At 45.8% G+C, this 13,475-nt stretch overlaps 1 protein-coding gene across 1 annotated transcript in view; it reads left to right on the forward strand.

Moving 5' to 3' along the window:
• The window catches only part of FCF1 (FCF1 rRNA-processing protein), a 204,385-nt gene that overhangs the window by 115,839 nt on the left and 75,071 nt on the right, over nucleotides 1–13,475 (forward strand). Inside the window, exon 6 of the mRNA XM_069637640.1 lies at nucleotides 5,536–5,623. Within this exon, the coding sequence (XP_069493741.1) occupies nucleotides 5,536–5,623 (88 nt within the window). The remainder of the gene's footprint in view (nucleotides 1–5,535; nucleotides 5,624–13,475) is intronic.

Raw genomic sequence — 13,475 nt, forward strand, 5'->3', positions numbered from 1 at the left:
TGGACGCGAACCACTGAAATGCATGTTCCCCGCTTGGCGTTTGCTGTTTGGCAGCCCTGTGAACTGGTCCAGGGTTAGCGCAGCCCTTTGTGATGATTTGGGGATTTTGAAGGCTTTTCCTTGCGCGAGGGCGTTCTTGGGGGTGTAACTGGTGCTGCTGCAGGGTCGCTGTGCCACGGTTGGTTTCGGAGGCTAAAATCCATGAATACGCTGTGCGATGAAAAGGATTTTTTCGCACGCAGCTGGCGCAGTGTATCGCACGGGGACACTGTGCGCCAGCCGCGTGCACAATTTTTGTGCGAATTTCTATGAATTACCCTGTACATCAGTATATGCACTAGAATCTATTGGGTCCTATCACAGTATTGAATAACACACTAACCTGTTGGCGTATGTAGAATCAAGAAGAGTCTGTCCCAGAACCACCAAGTAAATCCAGGTAGAAGACGACGACGGGGAAAGGTAGGTTAGTATAGGAACTAATCCCGAGCAGAACGAGGGTCACGCTAGTAACGGGTTGGTGCGCTTCTGGATAGCGTCCATAAAGTCCTGTGCACGTGTACACAGTAGAGGTAAGGAAAAAATTAAACTTGGTGTAATTGTTCTTGAACAGGTGTAAAGAAATGATCAATGCCCTTGATATCAAAGTGGTCAAGTCCTTTAGACTAGCTAATGGATCAGCCAAAGAAATTCCTGCTGTATGCGAGCAGGAGGATGAATAGCAGAGAGTGCACTTTCAGCTGGAGACAAAACAAAGCGAGGCCTCAGAGAGATGATGTAGACTCCATACGTGTGTCATGGGGATGATCCTAGAGGATCTGAGCAGTCGCTGTATGATTACAGATAAAGGAAGCACATTGCTAGGGTAATAGCGAACCTCAGGAAGCCGGTAGTCGTTCGCCGTAATTGCATAAATCACCTTGCTTGAGGCTAGGAGCGAGGAGCAAGGGAAAGTCCAAGTACGCTTTCGAATGGAGCAGAGGAAATCCCTGAAGTTCCGTATTGGAGCGTAAACGAAAGCAAAACGTACCGCTTAGGGATACAGTGGCTGGTGGAACGCTGGAACCATGCGTTAATGCCGCAGAGAAATGGTTCAATGATTTCAATAGGAACCGAAGTTTCAAAGATACCTTAGAAAAAACAATCGGAAGCAGCAAGCATAGTTCAAACGCTGCTCAATACGTAAAGAAAGAACACGTGACCTGATGTGAATCACGTGATACTATCGGCGAACAAACTGAAAATGCTGCTTCCCAGGGTTTGAACTAAATAGTCTCCATCTCGTGTAGAACGGTCTAGCCGTTCTATATGCAAAACGTGACTCCTGGAGGCGTGGACCCTTGGGGAGAGCCTTAATAGGAGTGGCAGGTGTGACAACCAGGGAAACGCACGGTCCAGGAGTAGCAGCAGGCGTCTCTTCCAGGTTCTTCTTTGGATTCCTTCATCCAGTGGTCGACTCTCCCTTCCAAGCCAAAAAGCCTCACCTTTTATGCAGGTTTCTCCCATTCATTCCAGCCTAGCTGTCAATCACCCGGAAAGCCAGCCGGCTTGTATTACTGAAGGTAATCTAAAATTAACTATTGGTTTTTACTCCCCAAGAATAGGTGTGACCTATACTGAATGTGTATGAAAAGGTTTGAATTACCTATACTACTGTTAGTTTTCTAAATAAGGTCCATGCTTTGGTCTGTGTACTTTAAAGCATAGTGTTGCAGTTTTTATGATGTGTTTATATGATCTGTTTTAGTACTTATTTCCCCCAAGATTTATCTGGGCCTACTTGTATTTAAATAAACCATTTATTTTTACAAAACATAGTGATGGTGTTGCAGTGTTTCTTTGGACCATATGTGCATTGCAATTTTTCTGTACTGATTCTCCAGCCCTCACTCCCTCCTAGGATGAGCCTGGCTGCTCTCTCTATGCTACCATTTACTCAGGTGGCGCAGCCTTATACTAATCTTGCATTGTCTCAGTTGAATGGTTTTACTAAACCCTTAGTTTGTCTTCAGAAAAACTGCCCTAACAGAAACTATAACTCCAATCACACACTATGGAGAGACCTAAAAAGGTCACCAATAAAAAGATTAAAAGCCTAGGTGAGTGGGGTAAAAGATTCCCACTCGCCTAGGAATAAGGGAAGAATAATTACAAAGTCCAGCAAAAAATCCTGGGGTTGAAACAGGTAAGGAAGATTTATCACTGAAATGAAAATCATACCTTGCAATGACCAGATTCACGTGAATTTGGTAACTGCTCATCATAGTATAAAAGGTAGATGAATTATGGAAATAGTTACTGTTAGGGGATATTGGATGTAGTAACCCTGTGGGAGACTACACCAGCCTTGTCCTCTTGGCTCTAGGTAACCCAACCTTTGGTATAGGCCTGTACTACACAAGTTGGTAGAGTGACTGAGCAGCCAGGCTTATCTCAAGAGGTGTCAATGGGCCTCATTACGACCCAGGCGGTAAGGGGTTAACGGCACCGTAAAAGGTGGCGTGCCGTTAACCCCTTACCGCCTAATTACGAGGTCCCTTTGCGGGTCTCTACCTTGACGGCTGGTTTTACCAGCCGTTAAGGATTGGACCCCCAAAGGGACCTTGGAGGTATTTACGGTACCGCAATGTGCGATACCGTAACTATCGTCTTCCCCATTTTCATTGAGCCCTATGGGGGCAAAAATGGGGATGGGGAAGGGCCAATGGTGAATGGGGAATTACCGCCCCACCAACCTTGGAATGGAGCGGTAATTCCGCCATTCACCATGGGGGAATCAGTAAAATACCGGCGGCAACCATGGCGCTACTAGCGCCATGGTTACCGCACGGGTCGTAATGAGGCCCAATGTGAGCTATAGGGTTGTACCATAGAGGTTCACAGTGACATGTGTTCAAATAACACTTATACTCAATGTTTCTTGATTTAAAATAATTATTTATTAATTTAAAAGCCAGTTTTAAAAGCCTTCTTTAGAAGTGGGCAATATGCAACACTTAAATACACTCCTTTAGTTCAGTTAAGTAAGCAGATACTCTTTTGGGATGACACAGATAATTCCTACACCCTTGGGTGACTTCAATTTCTAGGACACTGTGGACATTAATATATCACTTTTCACACTTAAAATGTAATACTGAAGTTATGGCAAAAAGGAAAAGGTTAGGGAAGGAAACTATGGTTAACAAGTTTCTCAAACAGGCAAACAGTTAAGCACTTTAGAATCCCCCAATGAAATATAGGTTAACCCTTTCCCAGCTATACAAGTAAGGTATGTATCACTTTTTGAGGGACAGTTAAACACGAAGTCCGAGGGTAAGAAGAGTCTGCAGGGTGCCAAGAAAGCCAATGTCAATTGAGCAAAGTCTAGGGGAGCCGAGGCACTTCTTGAAGATGGCACAAAAGTCTTGCACAATGTAGTTTTGTTGTACAAAGAATCACTGTTGGGCCACAAGATGGGAGGCTTGTGAAGGGCAAAGCTGCAAGCAACTCTGCAAAGGGCAGCAAATGCAAGTCTCCAGCGAGAGCAAGCAAGCTACACACAACAAGAGGTAAGTACCCCTAGTTACACAGTACCTTGAGTCTGAAGAAAATGTTCCAGCTGGCTTCTGTTCCTGTTGTAGTCCTGCAGATCCTGTGGTTCCTGGGCCTCAGTCGAGGGGACAAGAGGGAGGACGTATGGGGACTCCTGCACTACGGTTTGAAGGTCGGCGGCAGCAATGGGCACAATTCAGATCAGAAGCACTTCGCAGTTTCAGCTACTCGCAAATAGCAGCACCGCGGTTCTTGGACACCTTATGGACTTTCCTTGCTTCTGAGGTCCAGCACTCTGTTGAGGTGGCGCAGGCTTGGTTAGTCCTGCTTCGAGGGAGTTTGAAGATCTTCCTGGAGGTCGGGTCCAGCTTACAGGCGATGCACTCGATTCTGGTGTTCCTGTCCCCTGGCACTCAGTTCCTGCAGCAGCAAAGAAGTACAGCCAGCAGAGAGAGGGGTTCCAGTCGAGTTCGTCTTGGGGCTGATTGGTCACACAAACCCAAGGGGAGAAGTCATCCATTCCGGGCTTCTCTAGTCGATTGGAAATTCGGAGCTTCAGCACTGCAGCTGCCTTCACCAGGCAAACCAATGGTCCAGGAGGGTGCAGCAAGCTTCTATTCCAGTTTCTTCTTCTGTTCCTTCGTCCAGTGGTCGACTCTGCCTTCCTTGCAAAAGAACTTGTCTTTTATGCAAGTTGTTGCCATTCGTTCGAAACCTAGCTGTTACTCTCACAGCAGGGTGGGTTCCTGTAACCAAGGAGTCTAAACACAGAGTGTTTTGTGAACCTCCATTGCTTCCAACCCTGCCAGACACGCTGGAGCCAAAGGTGGGCTTCACCAGTGAATCCTGCCAAAGACACAACGAAGAAAGGGGCCAAACCTGGTTTGGCGCGCAGAGTAAACCTCAAGAAGGACCTTTCAAACAAGAAATGTAAAAAAAGAAGACTGGGGCCATTTTGACCATGGGTGCAATACTGCAGCTGTAGACGAAGGGGATACTAAGTAACCCCTCCAGCACTCTATGTAAAATAGTGTGTGCTGGGTTTACAAAGAGAAAAGGGTAAGTAAAGTCAATTTCACTTTAATACTCTTGGAAACAGTAGTTTATCCAAGAGAATGTATTTAAACCTTAGCAGAAATCCAAAGGATTTCTCTGTGACACTGCAATGAAGGTGCTGTGTCACAATACAAAAAGATGATACTTATGGAGTGTTTGTCAAACTCCAAAACCAGAAGAAACACAGCGTTCAGATCAAAGAAAAATACATGAGAGAGTGGGAAAAAGGTCTCACTCTCTCCAGGATAAAAAATAAAAGTTCTAAAGTCCAGCAAAAGAGCTGAGGGTTTCTAAAGTAGAAGGGGAATTAACACAGAATTGTGAATTCTCACTACCAGTTATATTTCGTATCAAGATACTAATGGCCAATGCATCATTAATCTCTGGAAATGAGGAAGGGCAGAAGGGAGAGGATGATAGAGGGACTCTGGGTAAGGAGAGCGGTTAGATTGGTGAGGAGTTTTTATTTTTTACTTTGATTTAGTTACTATAATGACTTTTGGTTTAGTAGATTATCGCAATACAAATAGGAATCCTTAAAAATGATAAAAAATAATAAGCTCAGTAAGGGAGATGGCTTGGAAAAACAGATCTTCAAGGTTTCAGATGAGAGGCCAGATGCTGTAGCATTACAGCACTCTTGCAGTCAGTTATTTTTGACAGTGAAGCACTCGTACTGTGTACACTGACCTCCTCATGTTACACAGCCATCATATGTTGAACACTGAACCCCCACAAAGGCTAATACTGAATATTGCAATCTTTGAGCAGTAACAGCCATTGTTTGAGTTTTGGAAGAAGAGCGAACTCTTAACTTTGATTCGTGATAATGCCTTTACTGTCTTTGTATTAATTGCTTCTTTTCTTTTCATTGCATTTTTCAAGAATATTTCTCCCTCTTTTATCCCCATGGTTTACTAACACTACTACATTTGTATTCCACAGGATAGCCAAAGACCCTCGGTTTGAGCGCCTACCCTGCACACACAAGGGTACATATGCAGATGACTGCCTGGTACAGAGGGTCACTCAGGTAAACCCAGATCAGGAAATTACATTTGCTCTGCCGAGCTCATTATTTGAAAAGCAAATGTTAGTATTTTATTATAATAAATACAAGCATTTTAAAGCTATCAAAACTAATTGTTATTTCGAGGACATAACATATTTCTGAAAATAAATTTCAAAGAAAAACATATCTGACCGTTGATCTCATGTGCACTGCATCAAATCAATGAATACTCCAAAATCTGTTTATTTTGGGAAAAGAAGTTCATAAAACTTCTTGCAAAAACAATAATACATTAGAATGGGATACAAAACAAGAACATAGATATCCCATCGTCAGAGATAAAGGGTGGGTCCAATTCCCAAAAACATACTTTTGTTTTTCTTCTTCCTTTTATTGTTTTTTTTTTTTTTTTTTTGCTATAACCACCAGACGAAGGGCCGCACCATCAAGACACACAATCCCTCTGCAACTATTGATGGTTATAGCGCATTCTTTATAATAGTGGTGGTGGTAACTGCTAGATAGAATTTCCATCTTGTGTGTAATTCTCCCCACTTAGTGAGTCGGCCAGCACCTTTTGTGTAACTATTGGATTCTTGTCTGACTCGCCTGAATGAGTGGGAACCCTTTTCCTCACTCACTCGTTCTTTTCTGTGACTCTGAGAACCCTTTTTGGTTTCTCTTGATGAAGTCCGCTTTCCTCCATCTTTTTATGGCATCTGTATATTCCATTGCAGCACACAGCCCCTTCTGTGCAGTGTTGCGTGTTGCTGGAAGCTCCTTGAACGTTCCTCTTTGGTTTTCCTGTATTTTCCTGTGCTAACTGTTGGGACAGTTTTTCTGAAGTCAAACTAAGGCCTTCATTAAACCATACAACTGAGACAGTACAAAACCCCACTCTTAGTTTAAGGCTGTACCACCTGAGTATTTGGTAGTGTAGACCGAGCTGCCAGGCTTATTTTAGGAGGGAGAAAAGGCTGTAGGAAAGTACAAAGAACCTGTAACCTACAAATGGTTCAACAGAAACACTTGCACCCAGAAGTATTATAAATAATAAAGGTGCATTATAAACACAAGCAGGCCAAGGTAAATCCTGAGGTAAATAGAATCTTAAACACAATAGTAAAACACAACACAATGCTGACGGTAGACAGACCAAAGCATAAGCCTTGTTCAGAAGAACGAACAGTAATTCTAGGTAAGTCAGTCCCAATTATACATATTTACAATAGAACACACCTATTCAGGGGGAGTAAACCCACAAGTTACTTTAGACTACTTTCAGGAATTTAAGGTTAGTAGACCCTGTCAGTCATGCAGTGACATTCAGTTAACAAATCACTTGGTAATCCAACCCTGTTACCAGGATACTTTTCTGAATAATGGAACACAAATTCATGGAACAGTATGAACCTATAACTACGTTCAGGATAACCCTTAGTTATACTAGGTGGGTAAGACCTTATGATTTAAAAATGTATTAGTTGCTTTTCAGATCAGTGGAACACAGACTAAGGTAAGCAATAACTATTTTAGGATTGCACAAAGCAGACCACGGTTAGCTAAACCCACAGTACACTTATTCAGAATGGCACACAAGGTAGGTAAAACCCAAGGCAGACTTATTGTAGACATGCTTTACCAGCAAGTCGGGGGAAGCAAAACCCAGTTGGGGAACCTATACATTAATTTCCTAACAGGAATAGTAAAGTGAAGCCAACAGTGTTACTTTTGAGAAGAGGAGCCTCCAATTCACAGGTAAGTAAATTAACCCTATATACTTTTAGGTATGGCGGAACACATTCTAAGGTAAGAACCTTTGTAACTGATCATATTTCAGAGGAACAATTGCCAAACCAACTCTTTTTTATTAGTAAGTAACTTCAACATTTGTTACATTTTTCTAGGCAAAAGGCCTAAACCTTTAAATCCTTCACTATTCTTGAAGCAAGAGTTTTCTCAGTGGCAGGAGGGGTCAATAGTGGACCCCTGCCCCAGGTGAGTGTGCTCCCCAGAGACTCCATGTGCGCCCAAAATACTAAAATGTGCCCCCTCGCTCGCCCGTTCACGTCCCCCTGCTCCCCGCTTCCTGGATGCACTGTAATCCCGCCTCCTGAGCCAGCCCCGCAATCCCATTGGTCCTGCTATCCCCAGTGCCCAGCCACAACGTGCTACTCGCCCCCCAGGCCTCCATTTCGTGGACCCCTGCCCCATGTGAGTGTGCTCCCTAGAGACCCCATGTGCGCCCAAAATACAAAAATGTGCCCCCTCCCTTGCCCATTCCTGTCCCCCTGTTCCCCGCTTCCTGGATGCACTGTAATCCCGCCTCCCGAGCCCGCCCCGCTATTCCATTGGTCCTGCTACCCCCAGTGCCCAGCCACAACGTGCTGCTCGCCCCCAGGCCTCCATTTCGTGGACCCCTGCCCCATGTGAGTGTGCTCCCTAGAGACCCTATGTGCGCCCAAAATACAAAAATGTGCCCCTCCCTTGCCCATTCATGTCCCCCTGTTCCCCGCTTCCTGGATGCACTGTAATCCCGCCTCCCTAGCCCGCCCGCGATTCCATTTGTCCTGCTACCCCCAGTGCCCAGCCACAACGCGCTGCTCGCCCCCCAGGCCTGCATTTCGTGGACCACTGCCCCAGGTGAGTGTGCTCCCCAGAGACCCATGTGCGCCCAAAATACTAAAATGTGCCCCCTCCCTCGCCCGTTCGCGTCCCCCTGTTCCCCGCTTCCTGGATGCACCGTAATCCCGCCTCCCGAGCCCGCCCCGCGATTCCATTGGTCCTGCTACCCCAGTGCCCAGCCACAACGTGCTGCTCGCCCCCAGGCCTCCATTTCGTGGACCCCTGCCCCAGGTGAGTGTGCTCCCGAGACCCATGTGCGCCCAAAATACTAAAATGTGCCCCCTCTCTCGTCCGTTCGCGTCCCCCTGCTCCCCGCTTCCTGGATGCACTGTAATCCCGCCTCCCGAGCCCGCCCCGCTATTCCATTGGTCCTGCTACCCCCAGTGCCCAGCCACAACGTGCTGCTCGCCCCCACGGCCTCCATTTCGTGGACCCCTGCCCCAGGTGAGTGTGCTCCCCGGAGAGCCCATGTGCACCCAAAATACTAAAATGTGCCCCCTCCCTCGCCCGTTCGCGTCCCCCTGCTCCCCACTTCCTGGATGCACTTTGATCCCGCCTCCCGAGCCCGCCCCGCGACCCCATTGGTCCTCCCGACTGGTCTTTAACTGGCCCTCCCAAGGCAGCCCTCTGCCCGGCAACCCCGCGGCTAAGGACCCAGAGGCAAAGGACGGCTCCAGATCGTATCTGCAGGTATCAGCAGGAGAAGCAAGAAGCCAGCAATAAGTAAGTGTGGCAAGGGCGGGGACAGAAGCAATTACTTCACGCCATACTACCCTACCACTCAACCCTAGAAACCAAACTATTGTAAAAATCTGCATAACATGGTGCACTTGCACTTAAACGGCTGCCTAATAGCATTGCTGTGATACTGTTGCATCGAGAAAGGGAAATTCACTGTTGATTTTAGATTGTGTGCCTAATACCCCCTCTGTGCAAAGTGGAATTTAGAAGTGTGCCTATTAACATGCCCTGGTTGACTTTAGAAGTGTGCCTAATAGTGTGCCCCGGTTGACTCTAGAATGTGTGCCTAATACCCTCTCTGTGCAAAGTGGAATTTAGAAGTGTGCCTGTTAGCGTCCCTTGGTTGACTTTAGAAATGTGCCTATTAACATGTCTTGGTTGACTTTAGAAGTGCGCCTAATATCCTCTCTGTGCAAAGTTGAATTTAGAAGTGTGCCTATTAACATGCCCTGGTTGACTTTAGAAGTGTGCCTAATAGCAGGCCATTGTTTAATTTTGAAGTGTGCATAATATCCTCTCTGTGCAAGGTTGAATCTAGAAGTGTGCCTGATGGCGTGCCCTGGTTTGCCTTAGAAGTGTGCCCATTAGCACGCCTTAGTTGAATATCCTCACTGTGCAAATTTAAATTTGGTTGCCTAATATCCCCATTGCAAAGTTGTTTTGGTTGCCTATTATCCTCTTTCTGCAAAGCTGAATATAGAAGTGTGCCTATTATCCTCTTTGTGCAAAGTTGAATTTAGAAGTGTGCCTATTAACATGCCCTGGTTGACTTTAGAAGTGTGCCTAAAAGCATGCCGGCGTTTAATTTTGATGTGCGCCTAATATCCTCTCTGTGCAAAGTTGAATTTAGAAGTGTGCCTAATAACGTGCCTTGCCTGATTTTAGAAGTGTGCCAAATAACGCGCCCTGGTTGAATTTAGAAGTGTGCCTGATATCTTCTCTGTGCAAAGTTGAATTGGGTTGCCTAATATCCTCTCTGTGCAAAGTTGAATTTAGGATTGTACCTATTAGCGCGCCTTGGTTGAATTTAGAAGTGCGCCTAATATCCTCTCTGTGCAAAGCTGAATTTTAGAAGTGTCTATAACACCATCACTCTGGCATAGCGGAATTTAGCAGTATCTCTTAAAACGTCACTGTGCCAAAGTCTAGAAAGTCTGCCCTATATCGGGTGAACGGGTGAAGTGGATGCCCTATATCGGGTGAAGTATTTGGATGGAACGGGCAAAGTGTGTGGATGGAACGGGCAAAGTGTGTGGATGGAACGGGCAAAGTGTGTGGATGGAACGGGCAAAGTGTGTGGATGGAACGGGCAAAGTGTGTGGATGGAACGGGCGAAGTGTGTGGATGGAAAGGGCGAAGTGTTTGGATGGAACGGATGAACTGATGTAGAATGGGTGAAGTGGGTGGAACGGGTGAAGTGGATGGAACGAGTGAAATGGGTAGAATCAGTTAAGTGAATGGAATGTGTGAAGATGACGTATGTGGATGGATGATGCATGGAGTAAGGATAACATGGGTAGAACGAATGAAAGGAGCAGTGTGAAGATGACACGTGTATAGATGATGCATGGAGAAAGGATAACGTGGGAAGAACGAATGAAAGAAGTAGTGCACAAAATGGTTGAGTGCATAAAATGGTTGAAGTACATGGAACGGATGGGAGTGCATGGAACGGATGGGAGTGCATGGAACGGATTGGAGTGCACAGAATGGCGTGACATACATGGAATGGTTTGGAGGGCATGGAACACCTGAAAGAGCGTTGAAAGGAACGGTCTAAGTGCTTGTAACGGTCGTAATGCACAGAACAGTCGGAGTACATGGAACGGATGAAGTTCATGGAACTATTGGAGTGGGCGCAATCTCAAGCACCTAAACCACCATATTCACATCTCCACGCTTACTCTCTTCTTTACACCACCACTCAAATAGACACAGCGATACTATGACACCATTCAGTATAGCTGTTCTCATACCAACATCTGCCTCATACTCCCCATCACTCTAAACACTGCTGATTACACACCCCCCAGCCAGGCGTTCTCCTCAGGCCTAACGCAGCCACAATCGGTCTGGATAAATCCTGCCAGAACGAACACATACTCTTGACCTCTCAACCACCACACCTACCGCTAAGAAGCAGCTATTACATGAATGCCATACCAGCTGCACACATATCCGGTGCTCTCACACACCTTTGACTCTCTCTACTCTCTCTACTGACTTGAACTTCGGTTCCCAAGGGCGTTCAACCTACCAGCGCCTTCAGACCATACCAATGGTACATAAGGCGCTGTATAAATGCAAAGTAACATAACATAACATAGTGGCCAACAGAGCGATCAGGATAGGCACAGATGTAGCAAACGTCAGATTTCCTGAGGAAAGCTGTTGAACTAAGTAAGTACTTTACTTTAGAGTTGCAGAAAGGGTCCAGGGACTTCAGAGAAGACACGCTAGAGGGATTCCAGCCTTAGGCCTGGGTGAACTGGATGAGGGAACTCCCAATCACATGAATCGCCCTCAATGCTTCACAGGAATCACACAAGGCTTAAGGTAAGTAATACCCCAGCCAGCACTGTACCTCCACAGAGAAGAGCAGTTTGAAGCTGGACATCTTCAGGATCTGCAGCTAGAAACCTGTTTGTTGAATTTCTTGTCGTGCTGACTGAAGACAGGACACTGGAAGGGAATTTGCAGGCTGGGATAGATGTCAGCTGGGAAGACTCCAGGCAAGGGTTTCTTCATGTCTGGTCGCAAATCTGTGGTTTTGGCGCCCTTTTCAGGAGCCAGGAGAAGACTGAATAGCGCTGGTTCTCTTCGCTAATCTGGTCCAACACCCTGCTGAGGGGACTTCAAGGATTCAAATCATGTCTCTGGAGGTCCAGCAGGATGCCACCAAAGTTCCAGCGTGTTTCGGAAGACTGTGCACTGCATAGTGGCTCGAGGTCTCGGGGTGTTGATGTTTTGCAGCCCGGAAGTTTGCAGCATATCGTGGGATGGCTCAAAATGCAGGTCTTCTTGAGTCTAGTCTATATCACCAGGCTGTGGGCCGTTGTTTTCGGGACCGCCAGGTCTCTTGGAAGGAAGGGTAACAGTAGGCTCTGGTAACACAGCAGGCTCTCCGGTCGCTAGAAATTGTCTCAGCCAGCTTTTGTTCATCTTCTTCTTCGGATTTGGTTTCAGTAGTCGACTGCCTCTTCAGCTTCCAAGATCAGAACTTTATACAGGAAGGCAGCCAATCAACAAGTGTGCAAATGTGCTCTAGCACCTTGAAGCATTTGTTGTGCTAGATGGAATTACCAAGAAAATACTAAGGACCCAATAACCGGACAGACTCAAAGGAGATGGTAAAATACTGCTTTAATATCAAGAAATAAAGCAGGGTGAATATACACTATTCAATTCGACTCATGTAGGATCACACTGTTTTTTCAGTCATGCGTAGTTTGTATAATTCTAGATGTGTCGTCTATAATGTCATCCTACGTGGCAAACCGTAAAACCTATTGAGGGGTGGGATTGGATAAGGGGAACATGACTACAAATAGCATGCATACATATTAGTTTCTCATTGGCAGCCCCTTATCTGGAGGACACGCCCTAAGCTACTTCTAATCACATGGTGTAGGGTATTCGTCATAGCAGAAAATATGGCAGCGGACTAATATTCTGTAACATTGTATGAAAATGCACTTGGCAGGCTATTCTAATTGGTTGGAAACCCAAATCCAACCTTGGACCGCTATCTTAGCTCTAGGCCTCATGAATAGCCCTTGTTTGCGAGCTTATCATCCCGTGTTGCAAGACCATGAATTTGTCGATATCAATGGTACTTTTAACCATATTTGATTCAACTTTAGCTGGGTGCAGTTCTCCTTTTGGCTTTTAGAGACTTGCTCACTGTAAGGAACTCATGGTGGCAACAGTAAAGACAGACCCAAGTGATCACACTTCAAGGGTGTTTATTAAACTGTATATGCAGGTTGAAAAAACACCTAATCTAAACCTAAATCTAAGATGGGAGCAAGCTACGACCATCAAATAATAATAAGGCAGTCCTAGTGGTGTCTTGTCAAAATTAAAGGGCCTATACTAAGAAAAACCTATTGCTGATCCTTGCGCTAAATACAAACATAGAGTGTGGGATAGGGTTCACAGGAAAGAAAGAAGTGTTCACAAATAATAAGTCAGGATGCATTAGTCGGGGTCTCCCTTCCCCACTATTTGAGCACGGGGCATGGCGGTACTCCAGAGCACAGCACACGCTCGAGCTTTCTCAGCACGAGCTAACAGTTCCACTCTCAACTATCCGAGCCTTCGGTGGTGAAGTCTCTTTTCTACAAAAAAGTCTCTTACCTCCAAGGATCTGATGTGTTCCAAAATAATAAACAAAAGTTCCTTTCTGCTTGCATGTTGGGTGATGCCTTTTCACCCATGGATCCCCCCTCTTCTGGGCTCATTTCCCTCTCTAATGTCAGTCTCCCTCTGTCGGGTTCACTATGAC

This window comes from Ambystoma mexicanum, chromosome 14 (assembly GCF_040938575.1).
Source record: "Ambystoma mexicanum isolate Mex_15411 chromosome 14, UKY_AmexF1_1, whole genome shotgun sequence".
NCBI lineage: Eukaryota > Metazoa > Chordata > Amphibia > Caudata > Ambystomatidae > Ambystoma > Ambystoma mexicanum.